The sequence below is a fragment of the Arvicanthis niloticus genome, chromosome 12, assembly GCF_011762505.2.
Source record: "Arvicanthis niloticus isolate mArvNil1 chromosome 12, mArvNil1.pat.X, whole genome shotgun sequence".
Classification (NCBI taxonomy): domain Eukaryota; kingdom Metazoa; phylum Chordata; class Mammalia; order Rodentia; family Muridae; genus Arvicanthis; species Arvicanthis niloticus.
The window spans coordinates 22,385,708-22,412,418 of record NC_047669.1 but is presented as its reverse complement, the minus strand read 5'-3'; the positions used below and the strand labels follow the sequence as shown (position 1 = coordinate 22,412,418).

Here is a 26,711-nt window from a genome sequence, read left to right as displayed (position 1 = left end):
TAATTTATTTTGTCCTGAGACAGGGTCTCACAGTGTAGCTCTAGCTGGCTTACAACTCACCATATCTAACAGGCTGGCCTTGAACTCACAGATATCTACCTTCTAAGTACTGGGAGTAAAGGAATACAATACTATACATGATGAAATCACTTAGTTTTGAAAATATTTCTAACATATGGAAAAGTTAATTGACCTGCCGAAGGTCACACAGCAAGTCAAAATTTGAACAGCGCTTTAATACCATAATCCTATGTATGCTCAATGCTTTTTTAAAATTACATTGTGTGTGTGTGTATAGGTGCATGAAACCTAATCTCTAGGATATATAAAAAGGTCTTTCAAATCAACAACTAAAGCCTCCATTAGAAATCAAGCAAAAAGCTAGGCGGTGGTGGCGCACGCCTTTAATCCCAGCACTTGGGAGGCAGAGGCAGGCAGATTTCTGAGTTCAAGGCCGGCCTGGTCTACAGAGTGAGTTCCAGGACAGCCAGGACTACACAGAGAAACCCTGTCTCGAAAAACAAACAAACAAACAAAAAAAGAGAAAGAAATCAAGCAAGCAAAAGATATAACACACATTGCTATTGGCTAGCACAACCACAAGAAGACACCAGATCTCATTAGTCACAGATCAAGGCCAATCAGAACCACAATGGAGTATGCCCTCACACACCAACATGGCTGCAAGAGGGAGAGGCAAGAGGTGGAGAAGTGTTGGCAAGGAGGTGGGAAAACTGGAACCTTCTCACATAGCTGGTGGGTACATAACATGGGAAGGCCATATGGAATGCAGTTCCATGAAGGTGAATAAGTGTGTGTGTGTGTGTGTGTGTGTGTGTTGTTTCCTGTTAGCGTATTATGCTACACATTCATGAAGAAGGAAAACACCTCTACTCCAAATCCGAACCAAAATGTGTAGGAATACATCTTTTGCAACCTACTTTAAAAGGGTCCAACCTCTCCTCTAGCCACCACCCAGCAGAGGTAGTGGACCTATTCAGCAATAGTTCTTTGGGGGCGAACTTGCTCTTCTTGGGCAGCAGTTCAGTCCCGCAGCAAACACCAAACATGACTTAGCAGCTGCAGACCAGTCCTCTAGGCAGGCAAACACCAGGTAGATCTAGTTCAATCCTGAAGAAACTGCCAGGCTCACCAACCGGCCTGAGGCAAGCTGCCACAGTATCCTCATGAGCAGTTTGTGGGCAGGTTTCTCTCAATGGCAGCATCACCACAAAGCTGAGCTTGAAAACGCTATGTAAGGCGAACCAATACATGCATGTCTTTGGCGAACAGTGAGGCGGAGCAAAGCAAACCAAAGCTCAGTGCTCGTGTCCCACTGTCTGTGGGGTCGTATTTATACTTCTTCTTCAAGCTTCCTTTCGCATGTTTGCTTTAGCAAGACATCCTCTCACCTGTGTGCCCCAGCAAGCCATCATTTGACAGAACTAACTTTCCAAAGAAGTTTCCACTTCACAAATGCATGGGAGCATTATCCTAACAGTAAGCACATGCAGAGAAAGCCCTGCGTGGCCATCTACTGATGAGCAGACAGGGCGCACACATTCAGACCTATAGGTATCACTTGGTAATAAAGAGAAATGAAGCGCTGATACACCAGCAGAGAACCCTTCACCTGAAGTGCCTGGGATCAGAAGTGCTTTGCTTTTTATTTCTTATTTTTTCTGGATCTTGGAATATGTGTATATACAGAAAGAGCAATTTTACAGACTAAAACCAAGGCTACTGTGAAATTCATTTCTACTTCGTATCTTCCTTTGAGTAACACAGGCAAAAGTAGCACACAATTTTAGGGTTAAAGGCTATACATGTTCCCTTGTGGGATCACGTGTGGAGTTTTCCAGTGGTAACATTGTGCTGGTGTTCAATTTATATTCCCCTATGGATGAGCCTGGAAAACAGGCTATGTGAAAGAAACTAGACGCAGGGGCCGGCTAGCCTGTGCCTCCGTTATTATGACATCCTGAATGGATACATTTAGACAAGACAGAAGTAGGCTGGTGTTGCTGGTCGCTGGCCTTCCTTATGGGATAATGAACACATTCTGAAAGTAAAGTGGGTTGTACAGCCTGTGAAAATGTTAACCACTGTTCGATTACATACTTCCAAATGGCTAAATGCTACATTTTATGCTATGAGAATTTTATTCCAATTGTTAAAAAAAAAAAGACTGCTACCTTTACTAAAAACTCAGAGTGGTTTCTCACAACTGCAGAGAGGCTTTGTAAAAACTTAAGTACTAACTTGAAAAAACCAAATTACTGTGACTCATCTGCAAAAACTGTCCTACCACCCAAGGAAGGAGGTAAGCAGATTAAGCCAGGGGATTCAGGTAAGTCACTCTCAGTAAATGAACACTAGTTACCAGCAGTGCTGTGGCGTCTGGAACCTAAGCAGGGTGTGAAGATTCCACAATTTGTATTTTTCTTCAAGTCAGTAATAAACACTTAATGGCAGTAATAAACACTTAATGATTTGTTTCACAAAATCAAAATGAAAAACATATAATCTGGTTTAAGTTACTGTACTAGCCTGGCATTTCATTTAACAATACTTAAACAATCAAGTCTGTGGTTAGAATGAGGCGGCAAACTACAGAAATTCTGTCCTGTCTGTCTCGGGAGTCCAAAATGGCTCTAGACACCGAAAGCGAATTGCAGGCTATATCCTACAAGGTCAATCAAGAGAAAGAAGCTTGGAGCTGCTGAAAGGGAGACTGGGAAATGTTCTCGCTCCTCTGAGGCTATTAATAGGTCCGCATAAACTACTTTTCTGCAATGCACACTGAGTTTCTACAGGACTAGGTTACTCATTCTGAAATGCCAGTTAGAGAGCAGAGCACAGCTATAGATATCTTTAGGTTAGAAAAAGACCACATCTCTCTTTTATAATAACATTTTAGAGATAATGATAATCACTTTATCTGATAATGGTAAAAATGTCAAGATTTAATTTTCAAAGTATTCAGGAAAAAAAGGCAAAGAAGTCTTTAACAATCATCTATTAAGGAAGAGGAAAACAAACAACAACAAAATAAAAACAAACGTAGTACAGCGCAGCCTCTGCCTGAGCTGTACAGGATGCCAGCGGAAGGATGTGGAGACCAGCCCCGGCAACACAGCGAGGCCTTGTGGGTTTGTTTTCACAGGTGGGAGCAGAGTTCAATCTTGCCTAGCTTGCATAGAAGCACATACATATATTTCACACCTGTGCAATACAATAAAGGCCAAGCAGACTGTAAGGTAAAAGATAAGATTATAAGCAAGTCTAAGTGCCATAGATAGCCTGGGGCCATACATGTAGGACCTTGTTCCAGATGAATCACAATGAAGGGACTACCTACCACATTGTACTGAGAGTATGACACTAGAGTTCTGTATTATAGTACTGCTGTCCCTCAGTGGAAAGGGGCACAGGGAGAAGCTCATTAACATATATATTGTCTACCATGCTCAATCAGCCACAACAATGTCTAGCAGCAGGTTGAATACATGAATTAGCAGATTTGCATTTTGTGTAGGTGTTTAAACCCATTGTTTGAACACGGGAGAAAAAAAGCCATGTATGAGGTTAAGCTATTTTCCCATGCTTTCTTGTAACATTTTTTCTATCTGTACATTGAGTGGTCAGAGAGAATTAGACATAAAGGACTGCCTCGAGATGGGGTGAGCATTGCTGAACGTGTCAGGGTGCTATGGAGGAGCCGCTGCCATGGCGATTACCTGTGCCTGTGCCTCTCAGGCCCATTCTGAATCGTATCTGCTTGCCCTCCAAGACCTTAGAAAGGTGTTCCGCAGTCCAGTGTCGTGATGGCCAATCAAAAACCATGTTACAGAAGATTGCAGGCTGCTGTAAAGACATTATAATCTCTTTTGCTTTCTCTGGCGTAAAAGGTTTGATGCGTTCACCTAGGGAGAGAGAAGCACAGGGCATCAGACAACAATGGACAGATAAGTGTGTCGTTGTGTCCTATAGATGCTGAGAGAATGGTTGATGCTGTTTCTGCTCTGGCAAATCTTTCCATGCAACTGCACACTTTGATAAATATTTGGCCTCAAAGGCCTGAATTCTTGCTTTTTTTTTGAGACAGGGCCTCAAGCTACAGTTCAGGCGGGCCTGGAATTTATGGTGTAGTTCGGGCTAGCTTGGAACTCAGAGATCCCCTCTTCAGCCTTGCAAACACTTGGATTGCAGGTGTGAGGCGCCACACCTGCTAACATAATTCTTCAAGTGATTTTTTTTTTTCATATAAATTTAAGGTTGCTAAATATTTTAATTTTCAATGCTAATAGTAAAGTTTTAATTTTTAAAAAAGCTTTCTAACTACTATAATTTAAAAACAGTGAAATTTGTGGAACATAACATTTATATTTAAAAAGCTGATGAGAATTACTCTAGAATAGCCAGAGTTTCTGGATTCATCAGTGGTTGTACTTAAATGACAGGCTTAAACCCAATCAAGCAAATGCCAATCAGGAAGGCAGATATTGATTTTTATTACAGCTTTTAAAATAAAAGATACAGGTGGGATGGTGGCATATGAGGCAAGAGGATCCTGAGTATGAGGCCAGCCTGGGCTGCACAGTGAGTTCCAGGCTAGCCTGAGTTATATATCAAGAGTTTATACAAGTGACAAAACAGCGATCCATGCTCACCGGGTTCAATGTACTTGTGAACAGTTAGGAGATACCTAACTATGATGTTCTGAGTACTCAGATTTCATAGAGTCTGGGTTGTAGCTATAGTTCAATTGGAACAGTGCCTGCTTCAAATTTCATTCTATTGCCTCTGCCCCACCAACTTGATGGCACCTGATTATAATCCTAGCACTCCAGAGGTAGAAGCAAGTTTAAGGCCACCCTTGGCTACGTGAGCCTTTGTCTCAAAATTACAGAATCTTAATTCTGGAAAGGATAGTATACTACTGTTTCATTTATTCTATCTTCCCTCTCCATCTGTATAGACAGAGATCTGTCTGTCTTAGTTAGGGTTAGTATTGCTGTGACAAAACACCATGACAAAAAGCAAGTTGGGGAGGAAAGGGTTAATTTGGCTTACACTTCCACAGCACTATTCTTGAAGAAAAGTCAGGACAGGAACTCAAACTGGGCAGGAACCTGGAGGCAGGAGCTGATGCTGCTTACTGGCTTGCTCATTATGGCTTACTTAGCCTGCTTTCTTATATAACCTGGGACCACCAGCCAAGGGATGGCATCACCACAATGGACTGGGCCCTCTTCCATCAATCACTAATTAAGAAATGCCATTTTCCTCAATTTAGGTTTCCTCCTTTCAGATAACTTTAGTTTGTATGTTAAGTTGACTTAAGACTAGCCAGCGTGCTGTCTTATCTACTTACCAACCCCCTTCTCTCCCTCCCTCCCTACTTATCTATCTACCTGTCTGTCTGTCCGTCCTTTCCCTCTCTCCTTTCATCTCTCTGACCGGCTCCTTCCCAGGGCCTTTCACATGTGGATAACCATTCCACCAAAGAGCTACCGTTCCAGAAGGGGAGTTTCTAATTCAGTCAGTCTTTGTACATAGTTCTCACTGTCCTAGAGCTCTCACTATGAAGACCAGGATGGCTCTGAGGTCACAGAGCTCCTCCAGTAAGGCTCATTTTTAAAGACAAAGCAAACTTTGCCCACTCCCTGGAATCTGTCTCTAAGCCCTTGGTGATGTGAACAGGCTCACAGACCTCAGAAGGTGGCACCTTGACCTTTGCATGGGATGAGATCTGTGCGGGTGTTTGGAGGAAAGGTGGACGAGCTGAGACCAGGAATACATTTCTATCTTCCCTCAGTTGGCTGTTTCTGCTTTGTTTTCATTTCTTTTTGTTGGTAACTTTACATACACAGATCAGAGAGCTCTACCTGCCCTCAAGGGCTGTTGGATTCGTGTGGAAATACTACTGAGAAAGTTCATTTCAAGTTAGGTCTTTATCGTTATCATAGGCACAGTGAAGCAAGGCAAATTCTGCTGTGTGTTTTATATATTATCTAACAGTATTGGCTTCGGAGAACTGGAAGTTAGTGGTTTGCTAAGAAACACTGTAAAAGTTTTGACAGTCACAAGTTAGGTCAGACACAAGGGTGGGCAATGAATGGTTTTCAAAGGGTCTAAAAATAGCCCAGGGTAATTTGGTTCTGGTCCACATTTTAACTCTCCATAACTTTAGTCATCTTATGTAGAATTTAGTTTTCCTTTTGGTGTGTCTATGTGTATAGGATACATACATGCATATATGTGTTTATGTGTACACGCGGAGGCTTGAGGTTGACGTTAGGTGTCTTTAATGGTATCTCTCCACCTAATTTATAGAGGAAGGGCCTCAACAGCACCCACAGCTCACTGACCTCTGGTCTAGCCAGCAGCTTGCCCAGGGGAGCTCTGCCTCTACCCTGAGTGCTGGGATTACAGGGTGCCCTGTTTTTACATGTGTTCTGAACACGTGAACTCCCTTTTTCATGCCTGCACAGGAAGCCCTTTATCCATTGAGCTATCTCCCCAGCCCCATCTTGTATAAACTTTAGCAGAGTTGTGTTTCTTCTTCTTTTTTTCTTTCTTTCTAGAAACTGAATTCATAGTACATATGTAAGACCCGTGACTGGTGCACCTAGAAGCTGCACACAAGCCAGCCGCTCCCCTCTCCCGGCTGCAGGAGCAGGCTGGTTTCAGTCATAGCAGGTCAGTCTGAGAAGTTAGTCCCTCCTGTATAAAGACTGTTTGAGCTGCAACATCCGGTTATCAATCAAAGCCTCTTCTAAATGGTATCTTGGTGCCCAGTGACATGAGTGGACAACACTATGGGCAAATGAAACATGGGGCTTAGCTCTAGGCATCCAGTCGTGGCTGTGGCCAGGTGACTAGAGAGTGGCTCTGAGGTTGTAAGTCTTCAAGCTTTCCAATGCCAGAAGCCCTCAGCTCAGCCTGCAGCTTAAAGGAGGCTGCAGTGTTCTAGTGAGTTGCCCAGGGCTATGGGCTTGAGAGAGTAAAGATGCCCAAAGCCTAGAGCTGTTAAGGATTGCCCAGTGCTGAGCCCCTGAATACTCAGAGCCTCCAGCAATAGATACATGACTTGGGCATCTAGGGCCAAAAGACTAGAGCTGTAAGTAAGCCCCTACTTCTCAAGGTCTAGAGCACAAATCTCTGGCTTTGGAAGCACAGATCAGTAAGCTCTCAGTGAGGATTTCAGAGCCCAGAAGAGCCCTCGAAGAGCAGAGACAGCTTCCTGAAGCGGGGAAGGAGAACCATCAGAAAAAAAGGAAGCTAAAGAGAAGGGCGCCTGGGTTCAGCTGAAGCGCCAGCCTGTGCCACCCAGAGAGCACTCTGTGAGGACTAACAGGAGTTGGTCCCGAGTTCATGTATGTACAAAATCAAAACCGAAAAAGAATGGCTTCCCCTTTCCTTCTTTTCCCTTGGCACAGGAAGACAACCTTTCCAGTGGGAGTCTGACTTCCTGATTTTAGGACGAGAAAGCAAAGTCAAGGACTTTTCTTGTACCTGCTGTTTTCAAATCACCTTTAATCCCAAATAATCAATGTCAAAGTGGCATGTTTTGATTCCTACAATAAAAAATTATAATAGAGCTGGATGTTTATCGAGGCCGACTGCTTGCTGTGCATGAGGTAGACCCTGGGCTCAGTGCTCAGCATTCCCTCAGGTGGCAGATGTGGGTGGATATGTCTGAGTTCCAGGCTGTCCAGGGCTGCAGTGGGACCCTTCTCAAGCAGCAGCAACAATAAAGACACAATATACTTACACTCTACGCTCATACACACAAATCAGAACTGTGCTTTGGGAAATAATTGGGGAAATGAAGCCAAAGCCTCAAAGAGCCATCCATATCTCAGTAACTCAGACAACTCATTTTATAGAAATCACTAATAAATTATATGCTTCATATATAGGTGTATGTATTATAATAGAATACAAATACAGATAAATTAATTAAATCCACACTACAGCAGCTAAAAGTGTAGATACCTGATGCTCCCAAAATACTTACCAATGGCATATTGTATATACTAAAAATAAAAACATGTAGAAAAGCATAGAAATGTGAGCTGATTCAGAGAGTGGGGTTCAACTGACTCACAGTCATTACAAAAGCCAAATGAGGAATGTGATGTTCTCAACAACAAAAGGTGTCAAAGAGGAAGGCAGGGATGGCAGAGTTAGAGCAATACTAACAATATCAAAGGCCATTTCAACCAGAGGTGTAGGCCCACAAGGCGGCCAGAGGTCTCCACCATAGAGAAGTCACATGCAGCCCTTTGTGTTGTTGGGAAGATACAGAGTGTGACTTTGAACACTATCAACACAATACCATACATTTACAGTGTCCCTCTGCTCTTCTAAGAAGCCCATAAAATGCAGAAGATATTTTACTTCCTCTGCCAGAGGATAAGATGGAAAGTCAGATGTAAATGAACTAGCCAACAGCAAGTAAGCTAGTCAGGCCTGGCTGCAAGCCTGCTGCTCTTTACACAGAACAATTCAGAGGATGAAAACTGTGGGACCTGCCTTGAAAGGTGGCTGAAAACTTGAGAGACAGGAAGCAGAGAGGGACAGAATAAGGGAGGGAGGGACCAAAGGAGAGACAGAGGAAGAAAGGTGACGGACAGAGAATGACCCTTTTTGCTTTCCATCCCTGTGATAAACACCATGCCCAAAAGCAACCTGGGGAGGAAAGGATATTTTGCTTACACAGTCCTTCACTGAGGGAAGTCAGGGCTAGAACTAGAACTCAAGATAGGAATCTGGCAGAAGGAACTGAAGTAGAGGCTGTGGAGAAATGCTGCTTACTGGCTTGCTCGACTTGCTTTAGTACAATCCAGGACCACCTGCCTGAGGGTGGCTTCACCCACACTGGGCTAGGCCCTCCTACATTAATCAAGAAAATGCCTCACAGAGTTGCCTATAGGCCGGCCTAATGGAGGCTTCTGTCAGTTGAGATTCCTTTTTTCTGATGACCTTGTGTCAAGAAGACAAAACTCTAGACAGCATAGGGACTGGTTTCAGCCTCCAGGACAGGGGACTGAGGAATGTAATTTACATACCAAAGCAGACCTGGCCTCCAGGTTCTCCCAGCATCCCTCAGTCTCTACTGGGCACACACCCCTGGCCTCAGGCCCTTCCCCCAAGAGGCTCTTGTTCATTTGTGTTTCTCTCTGTTTCTCTCTGTTTCTGTTTCTCTCTCTCTCTCTCTCTCTCTCTCTCTCTCTCTCTCTCTCTCTCTCTCTCTCTCTCTCAAAAAATTCCTTTCTCTTTTTCCCACTCTCCCCTCTCACTTCCCAGGGCAACTTCTCTGGCTTCCTTCCTTGGGACACCAGAGAGCAGCTTACACACACACACACACACACACACACACACACACACACACACACACACACACACACACCTGGCTTGAATTGGCTCATTTCACCAGTGGAGAAATAACTTATCAGAGACCATGACCTGAAAAATACAAGTGAAGGAAACCTCAAGATCAAGTCACAGATATTAATCCATACATATTTTGGGAGAGACAAGAATGTCTGGGGAAACATGTTATACCTGCAGTAGAGAGTACTAGTTATCTGCCTACCCAATACCACCCATTCTTTTCCTGATGTTTTAATTTTCCTGGATATTGAACCCAGGCCTCCGCCTCCTCTTATCCCTTAACAGAACTATGTTTGCGGAGCAATGGCTAAAAAAATTCTCAGACTCCTTTGCAGACAGGAGTGGACAAAGATTTATACCTGTGTGTGAATGTACTCACGTGTGTTCATATTATATATGTATTGCACAGGTATGGTAGTTCCTGAGTCAGCATTTGACCCTTATCTTCCCTCTTCTCCTGTGCCTATTCTGCCTAAAGAGATTTAACAGCATGAGAAACAAAAGGAAACTGCAAAGTTTGGCAAAAGCGCTCAAGTCAAGACTCCACTGTTATTAATTGTTCATAACTGGAGGACACTGAGGGACAGGACATCCTTCCTCTCCCTTTGTAGTGCTTTGTGGCTTCAGCCTGATATATCCTGGCTGCTCCGACTCTTCGCTGTACCATCTCAGTTCTAATGTGGCAAAACCCCCAACTTTGACCATCACACTTCTAGAACGTTGACAGGCAAAGACAATCTGATGTATTGGTGCTTCCAGGGTAGGGACTGACTTACTCTCCTTCTCTCAAACCAGAGCTAACAAATCACAGTTTTGAATGTCCCCCACAAAAAAAAAAAAAAAAAAAAAAAAAAAAAAAAAAATCTTGGGACACCCCAGAGATGATTTAACCAAATTCAATGCAAACCAAACTTTGCTGAGAAAGCAGATGGTGTAGTTACTGGTATACTGAACAAACTTTTGCTCGGTGAATGAAAAGTGCTATTAAATGTGTGTAAAAAAAAGAAAAAGAAAGAAAAGAAAATAAAATCAGATGGTTACTATAATAGAAAACTACATACATCACAGAATTTCCGGCCCACAGTGAAATAAACAATCGGTTGTGAGATAAAACTCATTTGGCTTCTGATAGTTTAATCAACAATGAACTGGGCCATTAAACTAGCAAGTTTAAGTTTCAAGATTTTCTTAAGAGGATATAAGACCACATCCTATTAATTAAATAGCCTGGGGATGTATCTAGTCATTACATGCCAGGAATATGTGCAAAGAGCTGAAAAGATTCTGAAGTACCCTCAACAGCCTTTAAAGAGTAAATGTATTTAGGTCCAAACTTGCAAGCAGGGATTTCTAATTAGATGGTTTAGAAACGGCTGGGAAGAAATGGCAGATTACTGATCCAGATGTTGCACAATCATTTATTCTCCCTTCAAACACAGCATATTCAACAAAACAACAAAGAAAACAAATAAAGCCAGCACAGCTAGTCTATCTGTTGTAGTCTGGTTACTATTATTAATTCTTTAGGGACAGTTGAAACATAAAAGAGTGACCTGCCATTTTCAGTAATTAAAAAAAAATCATGCAAAACATAAGATACTGTGAAACCTAATTTCTCTAAATTTCCTACTGTTCTGGCTTTAGTGATTAATATCTGACTTGGATTTGTATCCACCACCACCACCACCACCACCACCACCACCACCACCACCACCACCAGGATTTCAAGGACTCAAGGTGATCTTTTACTACTGAAGAAACACCACATTTTAATGTTGAGGCAGTTACAATTTAACCATGTCACTGCCAAGCTTGGGTTGAATACATGATTCAGACACAGCCTTTTAGATTCTTCCAGTGTTACACTTACAACTTTTCCCAGCTGACCCAGACACTTTGTCCGCCTTCTCAAAAATTGGCACATAAAGGCTAGGGAGATGGCTCAGCAGGTAAAGTGCTTGCTATGCAAGTGTGAGGACCTGAGCTGAGATCCCCAGAAGCCACATAAGGTATCCCGGCCCAGAGCTGCAGAGACAGGAAATCCTACTTACCTGGCTGTACTGACTAACTCATACAGCAAGCTCTGGGTTTAACGAGAGACTGTCTCAACACATAAAGTAGAGATTCATGGAGGTAGAAGCCAGCCAGCATCCTCAGACTTACACCTACATGCCAGCATGCATGCACTTATACACCCACACAGCTGTGAACAAACATACGTATACACATGTACATCACACACACATACATGAGCCCAGGAAACTCAAACTAAAACTTACAAATTAAAAAACACTGGTTTTAAACTTAAGATGAAGAAAAGTAAATCTGTATTTTAAGTCAGGCTGACACACTAGAAAGAATGGAATCTCAACTACTGTTTCCAAATGCTTCATCGTATCTTCCAAGTCTCTCCCAGAATATTTTGATCTGACTCCAGATGCCTCTGAATACATTTTCTACAATTGAAAGTAAACTAGTTATTTGCCATGCTTTTTATTTTAAATTAAAAATGGTTAGTAGTAAAACCCCAAGAGACAATCTCACCTGTGCTTCTAACAGCACTATTGTTGCAGCTGAGTGGTGGAAGCCACCCTGATGGCCATAGGTATTCAAAGCAGTCAGGTTTATAAGCCATCTGAATAACACGCCATCAAGCATAACCAGAAATAGTCTCAAACAAGGGATCAGTTTAAGTTTCTTGCTACCTCTCTGGCCTTTCCTGCACTGGGCCACCTCACCCAGTCAGCTGTGTTCTAACTATCCCCAACCTTCGAGTAACCCTTCTAAACGTTGCTCTCAGTACCCCAACCCTTCTCCACATCCTCATTTCTGTGGTGCTTTTGTTTTTCTGAGAAGCCTGAACCCCATGACTCCCCTCCCTGCCACTTCAACATTTATGTTTTCACTCTGCTTTTTCTGACTGACAGTTCCCTCCTTTTCTCTTGCATCCTCACCACATCCACTCCTGTAAATCAGCCTCTGCGTTCCCAGCCCTCTACTCTGCAGACCTCAGGCTCTTTAGTCTTCTCACTTCCACTTCAACGTCTCTTCCACTCATGTCTAAACTGTACTAAACTTCAAGAACTGACTCCAGGAAGCAGGAACCAGTCTGGTTTGTAGTAGTATCTTAGCTAGGGTTACTATTGCTGAGATGAAATACTATGACCAACATCACGGTGGGAAGGAAAGGGTTTAATTTGACTTACACCCACATCACTGAAGGAAGTCAGGAGAGGAACTCAAGCAGGGCAGGATCCTGGAGGCAGGAGCTGATACAGAGGCCATGGAGGGATGCTGCTCACTGGCTTGCTCCCCTGGTATTACTCAGCCTGCTTTTTTGTAGAACCCAGGATCCCCAGCCGCGGGATGGCATCACCCACAGTGGGCTGCCCTCCCACCTCAATCACCGAGTACGAAAATGCCTTAAAGCAGGATCTTCAGGAAGTGGTTTTTCAGTTCAGATTCCCTCCTTTCAGGTAACTGTAGCTGTGCCAAGCTGACATAAAACTAGCTGGCTCAAGTAGTTCCTAAAGCTCTGGACGTGTAAATGAACATTCCAACGAATTTCATCCTGCCTTCTGAGAATATCTTCTACTATAACCCTTCCCACAAAAACCAACCAACCAACCAACCAACCAACCAACCAACCAAAAAAACCGTACCTCCCTTTTCCTCAAGTTGGCAACATTTAATGCGGTTTTAAGGTAAAGCTGTCTTCTGCCACACTGCACACATGCTCTGTTTATAATGTATATCACATGTTTCCTGATAACAGAAATAGTAGTAAGTTTTCTAAAAGAATAAACCTTCTAGGGCTCCCACTGCATTCATCTTCATACTAAATACCTTTGCTTTTCTCCTTCCATCGTGTAATATGTGCATTCTTAAAAAGCCTTTCATTCCCTCTTGCCTTGTCTAATTGAAGACAAAGCTGTCTCTCTCTCTCTCTTTTTTTTTTTTTTTTTTTTTTTTTTTTTTTTTTTTTTTTTTGAGACAGGGTTTCTCTGTATAGCCTTTGGCTGTCCTGGAACTCCACTCGGTAGACCAGGCTGGCCTCGAACTCAGAAATCCGCCTGCCTCTGCCTCCCAAGTGCTGGGATTAAAGGCGTGCACCACCACCGCCCGGCACAAAGCTGTCTCTTATAGAAGGATTTTGCTTACTTTATAATAAGTGTGTGTCATCCTCAATTAATGGTTTTGGAGAAAGTTGACAGTTTAAAATAGGGTCCAAAGATCTAAAGAGAGATTTCAAAATGTTCTTCAATATGAAACTGAAGGTTACCTGCAAAAATGTGTGTACAAGCTACATTACTCTGTGAAGCAGGTCCATATTTCCACCTTTTTTTTTTTTTTTTTGCTCCTACTTCTAACTTCAAATTAAGAACCAATGATCTTTCTCAAAAGCTGAACAGAGTTATCAATGACCCAGCAAGTCTACTTTTAGATATATACATCTATGAAAACTAAAAGTATGCTTACATACATACAAACACGCACACATACACAAATGCTCATAAGTGCACTGTTTGTTAATGTTTGTTGTTAATTTGTTCAAGGTAGAAATAATCCCAATATCCACTAGTTGATGAGCGGATAAACAGAATGTGGTAGATCGACACGCATGCATACACCAGCATGTATGACACCTTAAACGTGTTATGGGAGCGACATTAAACACCACACATACTGTATAACTCCACTTTAAAGGACATGTCCAGAACAGGCACATCTACAGAGATGGTGATGAGAGGTTACCCGGAGCTAGGGCCAAAGGGAGATAGGGAGCAACTGCCGTGATATCAGGGTACTTTTGGAAATGGTCAGGATGTTTTGCAGTGACAGTGACGAATGGCTGGGTAGCCTTGGGAACATTTTAAAAAAACACTGCTTTATGCATTTTAAAAGAATGGATTTTATGGTATGTGAACGCTGCAAAATAAATAAAGACCCTCTTTTGCTCAGCTGTATGTTTGGTATGTTCTTTTACATTCCACTCTCATACCTAAATGCCATCTATTCAGATAAAACCCAACCTTGCTCCCAACAGTCTTAATATCTCTAGTGCTGTAGGAGCTGTAAGGGAACAGCAAGGGAGAAGAGAAGGGCCTCTACAAATGCTGCAGTAAGAACAAAGGCTGGGGTTAAAAGAAACACTAAGGGTTAACACGGCATGGTCTAAAGGGTTGAGGAAGACAAATAAGAGGGCCTGTAACTGGCTATGAGACAGCCAACATGTGGCATGCTAGTCGTTTCTTATAGTCATGCTTCTGATGCACCTAACTGTAACAGACTGAATTAAGTGAGGTTGTCTTCTAACAAGAAGCCCCGACTATTTCAGCTGAGGGATCCCAGACCATCCCATGAACAGGGGGTTAATTAAGAACAAATGCAGCTATTTCTTGGTATCCATGAGAAGAGAGCTTAAAATACATAATTAACAGCACTTAACTCACCCGCAATATCAGATGGTAGTAATATCAGCAAGTAACTGACAGCTTAGCAGCCGAGGCTGACCACTAACAAAGCCAGAAGCACAGGCAACAGAGGGGGCTTCGATCACCCCTAAGTGAGTGGGCAGTGTATGAACATCTCCCTGGGTATGTAGGCTCTCCACTGGGTCAGCCGACGATAGTTTCAGAACCAACCAATCTCAATAGAGATTCCTTTGTCCAGTTATGGCCATGGCCCTGTAAAAACCCCTACACAAAGGAACTCAACAGCTTTCCTCTCTAGGAAACCCCTCCCATTCTTGTTTTCCCCAACTTCTCACTTTCCTGTAATTTTTCCTAATAAAGCTTGCTTCCACTTTGCATCCTCTGAGAAGAGTTTGTGTCTTTAATCTTCATTGGCACGAGACACTGACCTCAGAGTCACGGTCTCAGGCTGACTTCTGCTGTCTGTAGCGTGTCCAGTACTAGAGGACCTTGGGTGTAGTGCAAATGGGCTGAGTGAAACAGGAACCACTGTACTCAAAACCCTGCACACTAATTTATACCTTGTTTTTCAAAAGGCTGGAAAAGAAACACCTCCCATCTTTACCTCACGTCAGTTAGTGATGGGAGCTGGAAATTTATTTTTCTGTTTGTGGAGCTGGGAATTGGACCCGAAGGCCTTCAATAAACGAGGCAAGCAATATACTGCTGCCCCCCACTCCAAGTCCCAGCACTTGCTGTCAGCAATTAAAAATGGCTAGCATTCTTAGATATCTAATTCCTGCCAGAAACTAAGGCTAGGCTAGGTACATGTATTATCTTCAATTTTCACAATAATTGTACATTACATAAAAATGGAAACTGAGGCCCTGGGGGATTAAGTACCTTGTCCACTCCCTCTAATTTATCCTCTATCTTCTGATCATATGACACCCACAGTCAAACCTCTTCAAAAACTTACATTATTTTTTTAAGCCTGAGTAACTGGATATAAAGTAACCATCATCCCTCTCTCCCCAACATTCCTTACACCCTTCTCACATTCCTTCTCTTTTTACCCCTTACCTGGCATAGTTTTTGTTTTTAATCTTAAAGTAAAAAATTATTAGAAGGCATGCGGGCATGCCTGTGCCGCAGCTCACATGAGGCCAGAGGACAACCGAAGTTATCAAGTCTCTTTCTACCTTTACATGGGTGTAGTAAAAAACATTTTAAAAATTTCAGCAGAGGGGTCCTTCCCGACTTTGACCATTTATGCTCCCAAATAAAAGACACACACACAGCCTTTATATTTTTTTTAAATAATTTATTTTATTTATGAGCACACTATAGCTGTCTTCAGACACACCAGAAGAGGGTATCAGATCCCATTACAGATGGTTGTGAACCATCATGTGGTTGCTGGGAATTGAACTCAGGACCTCTGGAAGAGCAGTCAGTGCTCTTAACCATCGAGCCATCTCTCCAGCCCACCTTTATATTTTTAATAGGCTTCATGCAGCACAGTAGCTGGGCAACCACCTACCCTCCATGCTGTTAGAATCCATTTTCTATCCATAACCGCATTATTACTTTCTATGTTTCATCTGGGTGGCTACTAGCTCCAACTGGCCAGCCCACATGGCCATGTTTTATGGCTCAGCTAACCCATGGTGGCGCCTTTCTTCTCTCCTGCACACTCTTTTAAGGCCTAGTGGCTCCCTCCCTTCCTGCTCCTCCTCCAGGAAACCTAAACCCCACCCATCTCTTTTCCCCAGCTATTGGCCGGCATCTGGGTCCCAAAGGCTACCAATCACTTAGCCAGCACTTAGCATTAAAATAGAAGCAGCCTTAGGCCAACCCACTACACGTGTGTTCTAGGGGGTTCAAATTCAGGTTGCCAGACTTGCATAGCAAGCTCGTTACCCACTCAACTATCTCACTGGCTTTTTTCATTTTCTTTGAGAGAGGGTTTATGTCCAGGCTGGCCACAAACTTGCTATGTGGCCAATAATGACCTTGAGTTCCTCATCCACTCTCTTATGTTATGGGGTACAGGTATGCAAGACCCTTACCTGGCTGGGATTCCCTTATTCATTCACTCAGCATATGTATTACATGTCTGATACTGTATGTGATACTGGACACACAGCAGTAAATGAAATGTGTATCGGTGCTGTCTTATTACTTTCCTAATGCCATGATTTGACACCCAGAATCCCAAAGTCTTCTACATTCCCCCCAAACCAGTATGGTCACGGCTGTCACAGAAATACCCTTCCTCTAGTATCAACTTTGGTCAAAGTTTTCTAAGGATGCCATTACCAAGGCAACTTATAAAGAGTTTACTGGATATGGCCTTCTTGGAGGAAGTGTGTCACTGTGTAGGCAGGCTTTGAAATCTTCTAGGGTTCAAAGTTCCACCCAGTGTGGAAGACAGTGGGTCTCCTCTCGGCTGTCTTCTGGATCAAGCTGTAGAACTCTCAGCTCCTCCAGCACCATGTCTGTCTAAAGGTTGCCATACTTCCTGCCATGATGATAATGGTCTGAACCTTTGAAACTGTAAGCCAGCTCCAAATAAATGTTTTCCTTTATTAGAGTTGCCTTGGTCTTGGTGTCTCTTCATAGAAACAATACTCTAAGGCAGTTAGCATCCATGATCCGTCACGACATGGAGCACAGCAGTAGTTAGGCAAGCACGGAGTTGTAGCAATGGCTGAAAACTTACATTTTGGTCCACAAGCGGTAAGTGGAGAGCACTGAGAGTGGCATGGACTTTGGAAACCTCCAAGCCTACTCCTAGTGACACTCTTCCAGCAAGGCTGTTTTTCTAATCCTTCCCAGAGTTCCACCAAACCTTTAAATAGATGAGTCTATGGGGCCATTTTCATTCAAACCACCACAGGTTATTTCCTCAGTGCTTAGCATCTCGTAGAGTGAGCAACGATTAGAGGTAAATGTTGATAGAATTAGGGTGCTGTATTAATATATCTAATGGTGGTGAAAATCACAGTGAATGTTTCAGAGCAGTTTGATTTTTTTTTTTTGTTTTTTTTGTTTTTGTTTGTTTTTGGAGACAGGGTTTCTCTGTGTAGCCCTGGCTGTCATGGAACTCACTCTGTAGACCAGGCTGGCCTCGAACTCAGAAATCCGCCTGCCTCTGCCTCCCAAGTGCTGGGATTAAAGGCGTGTGCCACCACCGCCCGGCGCAGTTTGATGTTCTAAGAGGTCTCAGACGCTGACACACTTTGAAACTTGGGAGATGGGTGGGACAAATATAATGGAAAGGGGAAATCCGACCAAAGTCAAGAACGAACAAAATGCCGTGAGAAAGCCACATTTTATGGCTAGCTTAAAAATTTTAATCTAAGAATGAACAAACGGAAGAGATGTTTCGAGATATCAACAGACCTTCGTGTTGGCAGTTTGTCTAGGCTTGACCTCACAGTTACCTGGCAACAGCCAGGTGTGGCTGACTCACTATAAAAGGGGCTGCTTGCTCCTCCTCTTTTTCTTGCTCTGGCCTTAGCTGCTCACCTTCTCTCCTTTCCCCTCCCCCCCTCCACGTGCTCATGGCCGGCCTCTACTCTTCTGCTCTCTATCCCTCTCTCTGTATGTCTCTACTCCCTCAACTCCCCTCCCATCCCCTGAATAAACTCTAGTCTATACTATACTTTCGTGAGGCTGGTCCCTTAGGGGGAAGGAATGCCTCAACATGGGCCCACAGAGGCACCCCCTTACCCAACACCTGACTACACGTCCACCGAGCATATTCCTTCTCACTTTATTTTTATAAAACACAACAGACCCCAAATGAAAGACTTGTGTAGGTAACGGTTTAGAGCTTGAATTTTAGTCTACGTTCTAAGTCCAATACATATTATTAAGGAATTTTACGTGAAGTGTCATTTTTGTTGTTGAATGGTGGATAAGAGAGGCCTAAAGTAGAATACAGGACACATCATCAGAAAGAAAAACTGGTTTAGAAAAAAAAAGAGAGAGAAATTGGGGCAGAGGAGATAGATTGTCAAGTAAAAACACCTGGTGCACAAGTCTAAAGAACCCCCCAGAGAACTCCATAAAAGGCTGTGGTCGCATACACCTGGAATCTCAGCACTTTATCATGCAAGATGAAAGGCACAGACTGGAGAATCACCACAAAATTCCCTCACAGGCCAGCTATCCTGGAACACTCAGAGGAACTTCTAACTCCACACTGGTACTTGTCCCGGCAGAGGAACACCGAGACTACATTCGATCAGAAAACTGATCGGCACGACGGTAAGAAGCCACATTCACTAAAAAGTCATGTTCTGCCAGGCCTAACACGCTACGGGAGAGACTTGGGATGGAACTGCTCCCATCCGCATCACGGAAGCACTCCGGAGTCCCTGGCTCGCACCTACCTTCCTCCCCCACAGTTCTCTCGCCCAGGGTCCGGGGCGCGCTCCCCTCGCAGCCGGCTGCCATGGTTATCGCGCCAAGGATGGAGAGAGCGCCAGGTGAGAGATGCCACCAGGATCTGCGGCTTCCACAGAGGAAGGATTCTCCGCCTCTGCCGGAACCGGCGCTCCCGCGGTCACGTGATGGCGCTGGGCGTGGCCACGCCAGTTTGTTTTGCTCTTTGGATACTGAAAGGCGCCGAGCACGTGGGCTGGGCCGTGACTGCTCTTTCTTCCACCTTTAGCTTCTCTTCTGTTTCTCCTCCAGCTCTAGTCGGATCCTCCATTTCCGCCTTGGCTTTCCCTCAGTGGGACTAGCGATTTAGGGGAACGCGGGCTGGCTTGCCTGCTCTTCCACCTCGTTGGTCCTCTTGGCATCAGTGTCATCTCAGCTGGTTTTCGTGGCTGCCTGGGAATATGAACCTCAGGCAGTGTCCCTTGAAGACGTTCCCTGTGACTCATTTGCTGAGCCAGATATGCTAAATTGCTTGACTGTAGTTTTCAAGGACACAAGTAGCTGTCAGGGTTCTGGATTTGTGCATTTCAACAGACAAATGTTTATCTGGTTAAGAGATGCACAACCTCCAGCCTTTGCCATTTATTTAGTCTGGTAAACATCATACCAAGAGATAGATCTAGGCCACTATCTTCCAATTTTAACACAGTCCATGTTATTTACCCCTTTTCTTGGCAAACAAAATGGGTAGAAAATGGGAAGGAAAATTGGCTAGTTTATAATCTCACGGGATACGTAAGACACATACAAAACCAAATGGTATTCATGATACAACACCCTGAGATCTTCCTAAACCTCAATATCCTGCCCTCTATAATTTCTGCAGTTAGAACCCCAATAAAAACAAAAGTAAGCCTAATATAGAACCAAACGCGGGGATAAGTGACCTGAGGTCGGCGAGTTGTTTATTAGGCACGTGATGTAAACTTGGGCACTTCCTCCAAGCAACCCTCGAGTGACTGACTCAGCCTCCTTCGCTCCAGCTCCCAGCCGGCCACGATCTTCCACCCTTTCCACTCGTAGGGTCCCCAGATTCTCTCCCCGCGGCATTCCTGGGCTCCCAGCGAGCAGGGTGGACCCCGCCTCGCCTCCTCCCCTCGGGCTCGGGCGGCGCAGGCGCAGCAGACGCGCCCGGGAGGCCGAGGACTAGAGCGGCTCCGGCTCCCGCTCCACCCGCCCAGTCAGCTCCCGGCTGGTCTGCGGCCACCGGGACGCGTCGGGCAGGGCCGGCGGGCGGCGTCGCCATGGGCTCGGGTTGGAGCAGCGAGGAGGAGGAGCGGCAGCCGCTGCTGGGGCCGGGGCTCGGGCCTGCGCCGGGGGTTGCGCGCCGGGGCCGGGAGGCGGCGGCCGTGCTGCCCGCGGCGGGCCCGGGCCCCGGGAGGGTGTACGGGCGCCGCTGGCTGGTGCTGCTGCTCTTCTCGCTCCTCGCCTTCGCACAGGGCCTGGTCTGGAACACCTGGGGCCCCATCCAGAACTCGGCGCGCCAGGCCTATGGCTTCTCCGGTTGGGACATCGCGCTCCTGGTCCTGTGGGGGCCCATAGGCTTCTTGCCCTGCTTCGCGTTCATGTGGCTGCTGGACAAGAGAGGTAAGGGATCCGGGACGCCCGCGGGCGTGTCCCTTCTCTGGGAGTTGGCGCCTGCCAGGATCCGGGCCTGCCTGTGCCTCCTTGGGCTTGTCTAGGGGTTGTGTGAGGTGACCCAGTGTAGCTGGCATCCCATTCCTAACTCGGGAACCCTCTGTCCCCAAAGCGACAAATAAGGAGGATGCTTTCCAAGTATTGATGTTTTGTGTGACGCCCTTTATGCCACACTAGAGATTTAGGTAATCATCAGCTGTGGAAGGCTTTGTATACTGTGGACATAAGAGCGATCCAGTGCACTTGCTGTGAATGTTTTCGACACTTGACAAAAGTGACTCATATTTTGATTTCAAAGAGATTTGGGGTACTGAGGGCGAAAGATCAGAAGAGACCGGTGATGACCAGATGTGAGGGGGTAATGAGCTGGCGTGGTGACTCCAGCCCTGGATGACTATTGGGAAACTCACGTCTGATGCTTGGGCTTCTGGAAGGTAGATCCCCAGGTAAACCGAGAGCTTCCGCCTAGGTGACTTTTCAGTTGCGATTTATTACTCTCAGATAAAGATCGCAGATGCAGGAAGGCTCTCTTTCAGTTAGGGACTCCAGGCATCTTACTTTGCCAATTGCCAGTGTGATTCTGTGAGGTGAGGAGGAAAAGGCCAGAGTGGAAAGAGTCAAGATGTTAAATTGTCCCTCCAGAGGATAAATAAACCCCCAGGAGGCTGTTGTGCATGATTTAGACTTCTTAGGTATGTGTTGGGTAAGGGTTGGAAACTGCTTTGTTTCTGTTCAACCTTTTTTTTGTTTTGTTTTTTTTTTTGTTGTTGTTGTTTTTTTGAGACAGGGTTTCTCTGTGGCCTGGCTGTCCTGGCACTCACTCTGTAGACCAGGCTGGCCTCGAACTCAGAAATCCGCCTGCCTCTGCCTCCCAAGTGCTGGGATTAAAGGCGTGCGCCACCACCGCCCGGCTCTGCGCCACCACCGCCCGGCTCTGTTCAACCTTTAATGAGTTTGTTTGCAATGGATTCTTTGGTTAGTTGTGGGACATTGTCTTAGTCTACAGGTCTGTTGACAGTCGTAAGCTTATAAAACAAATGAAATTTATAGTCCCTGTGGAACTGGGAAGTCCAAGATGAAGGATCAAGCAGAATGCTTATCTAGTGAGCATCATTCATACAATGCTTGTAATGTCACAAGGGAAGTGGCCAGGGATCTCTCTGGGGTCTCTCTTATAAGGGCAGTAACCCTAACTTTGTCTACCCACTGCCCTCACAACCTGTTTCATCTCCAGTCAGCCACCTCTTACTTAGTTTAGTCACTTAGCTGGGAGTAGGATTTCAACATAGGACTCTGATGAACACAAATAATACCAGCAAAGTAAGAGTGGAACATAGGTTGATACAGAGCTGTGATTGTCTGGTGCAACACAGTCCTCGAACTACTGTTACTGAAAGAACAAAATCTAGCTGTGTTCCCACTCTTCCTGATGCTACAGGAACCCACGTGGAAGAGACAACAAAACCGATGACTGAATACGTTCATGATCAACTTGTGGTACAGGTGCTGGGAAAGGGAGGCTAGATAGTTCTAAGCTCGGAAGAGTAGTATCCGAAAGAAAAGGAGTGCTTTGATATATGTTCTACACTAGCATTCAGTCCTGTGCATTCATTTTTTTTTTTTAAAGGAGGTCATTTGGCAAACTGGATGACATTATGACATTAGAGTTGGGTGACAACCATGGTAATGAGTGTGAAAATCATGAAACTTAAGATGACGCTTAAAAAAAAAAAAAAAAAAAAAAAAAAAAAAAAAAAAACAACCTGAGGCAGATAGACCACATGAGGATCAGGTAAGAGAGCTGTAGACTTAGTGTGTATAGTTCTAAAAGAAAGGACTGTGATGTAGCTTCAGTGTGAAGGATCTGCTAGTGGGAAGACGTGTGTAGTAGAGGAAGGCTATGTCGACTGGTATAGCTCTTTGTTCTAGGAAGAGCTGGCAGAGAATTCTAACGAGCACGTAACGTAGGATAAGGTAGAAGAGCCCAATTATTAGATGCTGATGCATTTAGTGACTTGAAGCACTGTTTGTCCTGTCTGTTTTCCGAGCATGACTTCACTTGCCATCTGAAAAAGTATGACCTAGAGAAATAGCTGAAACAATGGGTCACTGTAACAACCCGTTGACTGCTTCCATGGCTTCTGTAAAGACCTAGCTTGCTTGCCCACCCCACTTTGTGTTTTTGAGTATAAACTGAGAATACAAACTGGACCTGGGTTTGAAGTATTTCAGGGGCTGGCCTGGCTTCTATCCACATCTCCCTCTCTTCATTGATGTGGGGTGCTTCTTCCAGAATGATTCCTGCAGTACACTGAATGGGGGATTTATTTGTTTATTTGTTTGGAGGCTTTCTGTTTAATTTTAAACTGAATTACAGTTTTATTTGGATTCATTAATGTTTTTACTGTTACTAGTTTTTTTGTTTTCTGTCCTAAGATTCATTCTAGTTTTTTCAAATCTGGAAATTCCTTAGGTGCTCCTTTAAAAGTTAGCCGTGTTAAGAGTTGGGGCTGCTTTCCAACAATTGAGGAGTTGAGGAGATGGTTCAGTGGGCAGGAGCGCTTGCCGTGAGTGCAAGCAAACCTGAGTTCAAATCCCTGAGCACCCATGTAAAAGCTGAGCCTGGCATCCGAGACAGGAGGATCCCTTGAGCTCCAGTGAACTTCAGATTCAGTGGAAGACTATCTTTAAACATGAGGTGGAAAGTGATAGAGGAAGATGCCCATGTTCTTCTCTGGCTACTCATGCAGCTGCAAACACAGATGTGCATCTCTCTCTCTCTCTCTCACACACACACACACACACACACACACACACACACAGAGCGAAAAACAAAATTAGAACAGGCTTAATCATAGCCTTACTAATTTTTTATTTGATTGGTGAGTGAGATACTCTCCATTCTACACAGCAGAATGAGCACACCCACCGCAACACTGGGTCTTATGGGCATAAGGAAGAGCACAGAACGGAGAAAACCTGGCTGTTAACCCCGAACTGTTCCTGGCCACATTGTTTCAAGTGGTAAAGCAGAGGAGACTTCCTTATGATACTGACTTACTAGAAATCTCCTGTTCAGGAAAGACCGGTCTGTTTTGTGATTTATCTACTTCCTTAAAAGCTTTACTTTAACTTTAGCATGAATGACTCTTAGGTGGGCTAGTTTTTATGTCAACTTGATTCAAGCTGGAGTCATCTGGAAAGAAAGAATCCTTTTAGAGAAAAATGCCTCTTTAGAGGTGTGTGTGTGTGTGTGTGTGTGTGTGTGTGTGTGTGTGTGTGTGTTTAACTGATGTGGGTGTAGGGAATCACACTCTGGTCTTCTGCAAGAACTGCAAGAATATATGTTCTAAACTGCTGAGCCATCTCTCCAATCCCTGTGGTGCATTTTTTGGTTGGTGATTGTTGTGGGAAGCCCCTGTGGACAATGCCCTCCTTGGGCTGGTGGTCCTGGGTGCTATAAGAAAGCAGGCTGAGCAAGCCATGAGAAGCAAGCCAGTAAGCATATTTCCTTCTGGTTTCTGCTTCACTTCTTGCCTCCAGGTTCCTTAGTTCCTGCCCTGATTTCCCTCAGTGATGGAATGTGACCTAAAAGCTATAGGCTGAAATGAATCCTTTCTTTTCCAAGTTGCTTTTAGTCATGGCGTTTTAACTAAAACAGCTATATTTTGGTTTGGTTTGGTTTGGTTTGGTCTGGTCTGTTGGGTTATTTTTGTTTGTTTGTTTGTTTGTTTGTTTCCGAGACAGGGTTTCTCTGTGTAGCCCTGGCTGTCCTGGAACTCACTCTGTAGACCAGGCTATCCTCGAACTCAGAAATCCACCTGCCTCTGCCTCCCAAGTGCTGGGTCTGTTGGGTTCTAGTGTAGGAACTCAGTCCAAAACAGTTCAAAAATTTTTTTTCAAATATTTTTTTGTTCAATAGAATGAAATGCTTTCAAACTTTTTTCAGTAGTATTTTAATGTTGTTTTCTAAGTTTTTTGCTCTTGCTTTTGTGCCACAGAATGTTAGTTTTTAGTGTACTCACATGAATGCAGCTGTCACCCATGGCTGTCTACATTGTTACTGTTCCCTTTAGAAAAGAAGTTGCTTTGGGGAGTATTTCATGGTTCCTATATCTGTATGGTAAATTTAATTTTGTATTTTCCATTGGTTGAAGCAATAACAAAATGAATTTAAGATCTCTCTCTTGAGCTGGAGAGTGAGTACTAGAGTTTGGGACTCCCCAGCATGCATACTGTGTGCACATATAACCGTCCCCCAAAGTTCTTTCTTTTAGGAATAGTTCTCCTTTTCAGTGGGAGCAGTTAAGACACTTTCCTAATGCTGGTGTCTCAACTGCACCCACACACAGCGAGTTCTCTCTTTCAGTGGCTTGCTCACTGGGAGGTGTGCAGCTCTCCTTTGCTTAGCATAGAAGCTCTGTCATCTTTCTAAAGTGGGCGTTGTACCTTTCCACTCCTTCCCATTCACCAGCAAGGAAAATGAAAAACACGTTAGTGAGATAAAGAGAGCCAAGCCTCTGTAACCTGGAAGGCAAGCCAGAGAGTGATTAAGGCCATAGACATAGGTAAGTGAGCTGGGACCAGAGGCTCTCAGAGTCTGTGGCTGGTGAGAGGACTGAGAAACAGAGAGCACCGGCAGTGCTTTGAGGAACAACAACAAAAAAGAGTACAGTAAAGGAGGAAGGGTGTGTAGTCTGGTGTGATCTAGTTTATGTAAACTGTCCCACAAGCCTCGCATGGAAAGGTGTGATTCAGTGGACACCTGAGGGAAGAGGAAGCCTGGCATACTGGACAAGAATGTCTAGAGAAAGAGAATGGCTGTAGTTGGTCCAGTTTAAACTTATCCCCAACTAGCTTACCAATGAATGAGACTCTGACTATGGTTATTTTATTTGGCTTTGACAAGTACTGGGGGGTAACCCCTAATCTACTTTCCTAACTGCTGGCCTGGATACTTCCCCAGCGGTGTACCCCAAATACTTGCTGCTGCTTCAGGCTGTGTACTCATGGTCCAACTCACATGGTGTTCCCCTTCTTGCTCCCATCCTCTCTTCTCTTGCATTCTTCCCTTCTCCCCTCTCTGCAGCCTCCACCCAGGTAACTCAAAACCCACCTACTTCTAATCGCCCCAGTAATTGGCTGTAGACATTTTTATTTAACCGGTTGTCATGGTTTGTATATGCTTGGCCCAGGGAGTAGTGCTATTAGGAGGTGTGGCCTTGTTGGAGTATGTATGTCACTGTGGGTGTGGGCTTAAGACCCTCATTCTAATTGCCTAGAAGTCAGTATTCTCTTAGCAGCCTTCAGATGGAGATGTAGAACTGTCAGCTATACCTGCACCATGCCTGCCTAGATGCTGTCCTGCTCCCACCTTGATAATGGACTGAACCTCTGAACCTGTAAGCCAGCCTCAATTAAATGTTGCCCTTTTCAAGACTTGCCTTGGTCATGGTGTCTGTTCACAGCAGTAAAACCCTAACTAAGACACCAGTAGTTTCAAATTAAGGAACAAGGTTTGCAGAACAAAAGCTATTAACCATGAGATTTCACTAGGATTATAATATACAGCAACAGACTAAGCCTGAAGAAATGGTTATGGCAAAGATCCTTGTTTGTCACATCCCAGAAGGAGCTGTAAGTCCTGCCAGGTTAGAGCAGTACCAGGGACCGGAACTGCAGTCAGAGGTGTGGTCAGAGGGCTAGGGAGGCTGGTTCAGGCTGGAACTCTTCAGCCACTGTAAGGACATTGGCTCTTAGGAGTGAGCTTAGCTGTGAGGCTTTGAACAGAGGGGGAAA

The 26,711-nt window shown here is 44.5% G+C and overlaps 2 protein-coding genes across 3 annotated transcripts in view; one reads left to right on the top strand and one right to left on the bottom strand.

The window, feature by feature from the left end:
* Hspbap1 (HSPB1 associated protein 1) overlaps positions 1–20,324 on the bottom strand; it is a 54,530-nt gene extending 34,206 nt beyond the window's left edge. The window contains exons 1-2 of one of the 2 annotated variants that reach the window (XM_076942883.1): positions 20,162–20,324; positions 3,741–3,926 (exon numbers count right to left, since the gene is read on the bottom strand). In XM_076942883.1, coding sequence (XP_076798998.1) covers positions 3,741–3,926; positions 20,162–20,324 — 349 coding nt within the window. Of the gene's footprint in view, positions 1–3,740; positions 3,927–19,222; positions 20,120–20,161 lie in introns of those variants that run through there. The other variant, XM_034515838.2, reaches the window with a different exon arrangement.
* Positions 20,325–20,459: 135 nt separating this feature from the next.
* Slc49a4 (solute carrier family 49 member 4) overlaps positions 20,460–26,711 on the top strand; it is a 70,488-nt gene continuing 64,236 nt past the window's right edge. The window contains exon 1 of the mRNA XM_034515589.2: positions 20,460–20,861. Within this exon, the coding sequence (XP_034371480.1) occupies positions 20,519–20,861 (343 nt within the window). The 5' untranslated portion in view covers positions 20,460–20,518. The remainder of the gene's footprint in view (positions 20,862–26,711) is intronic.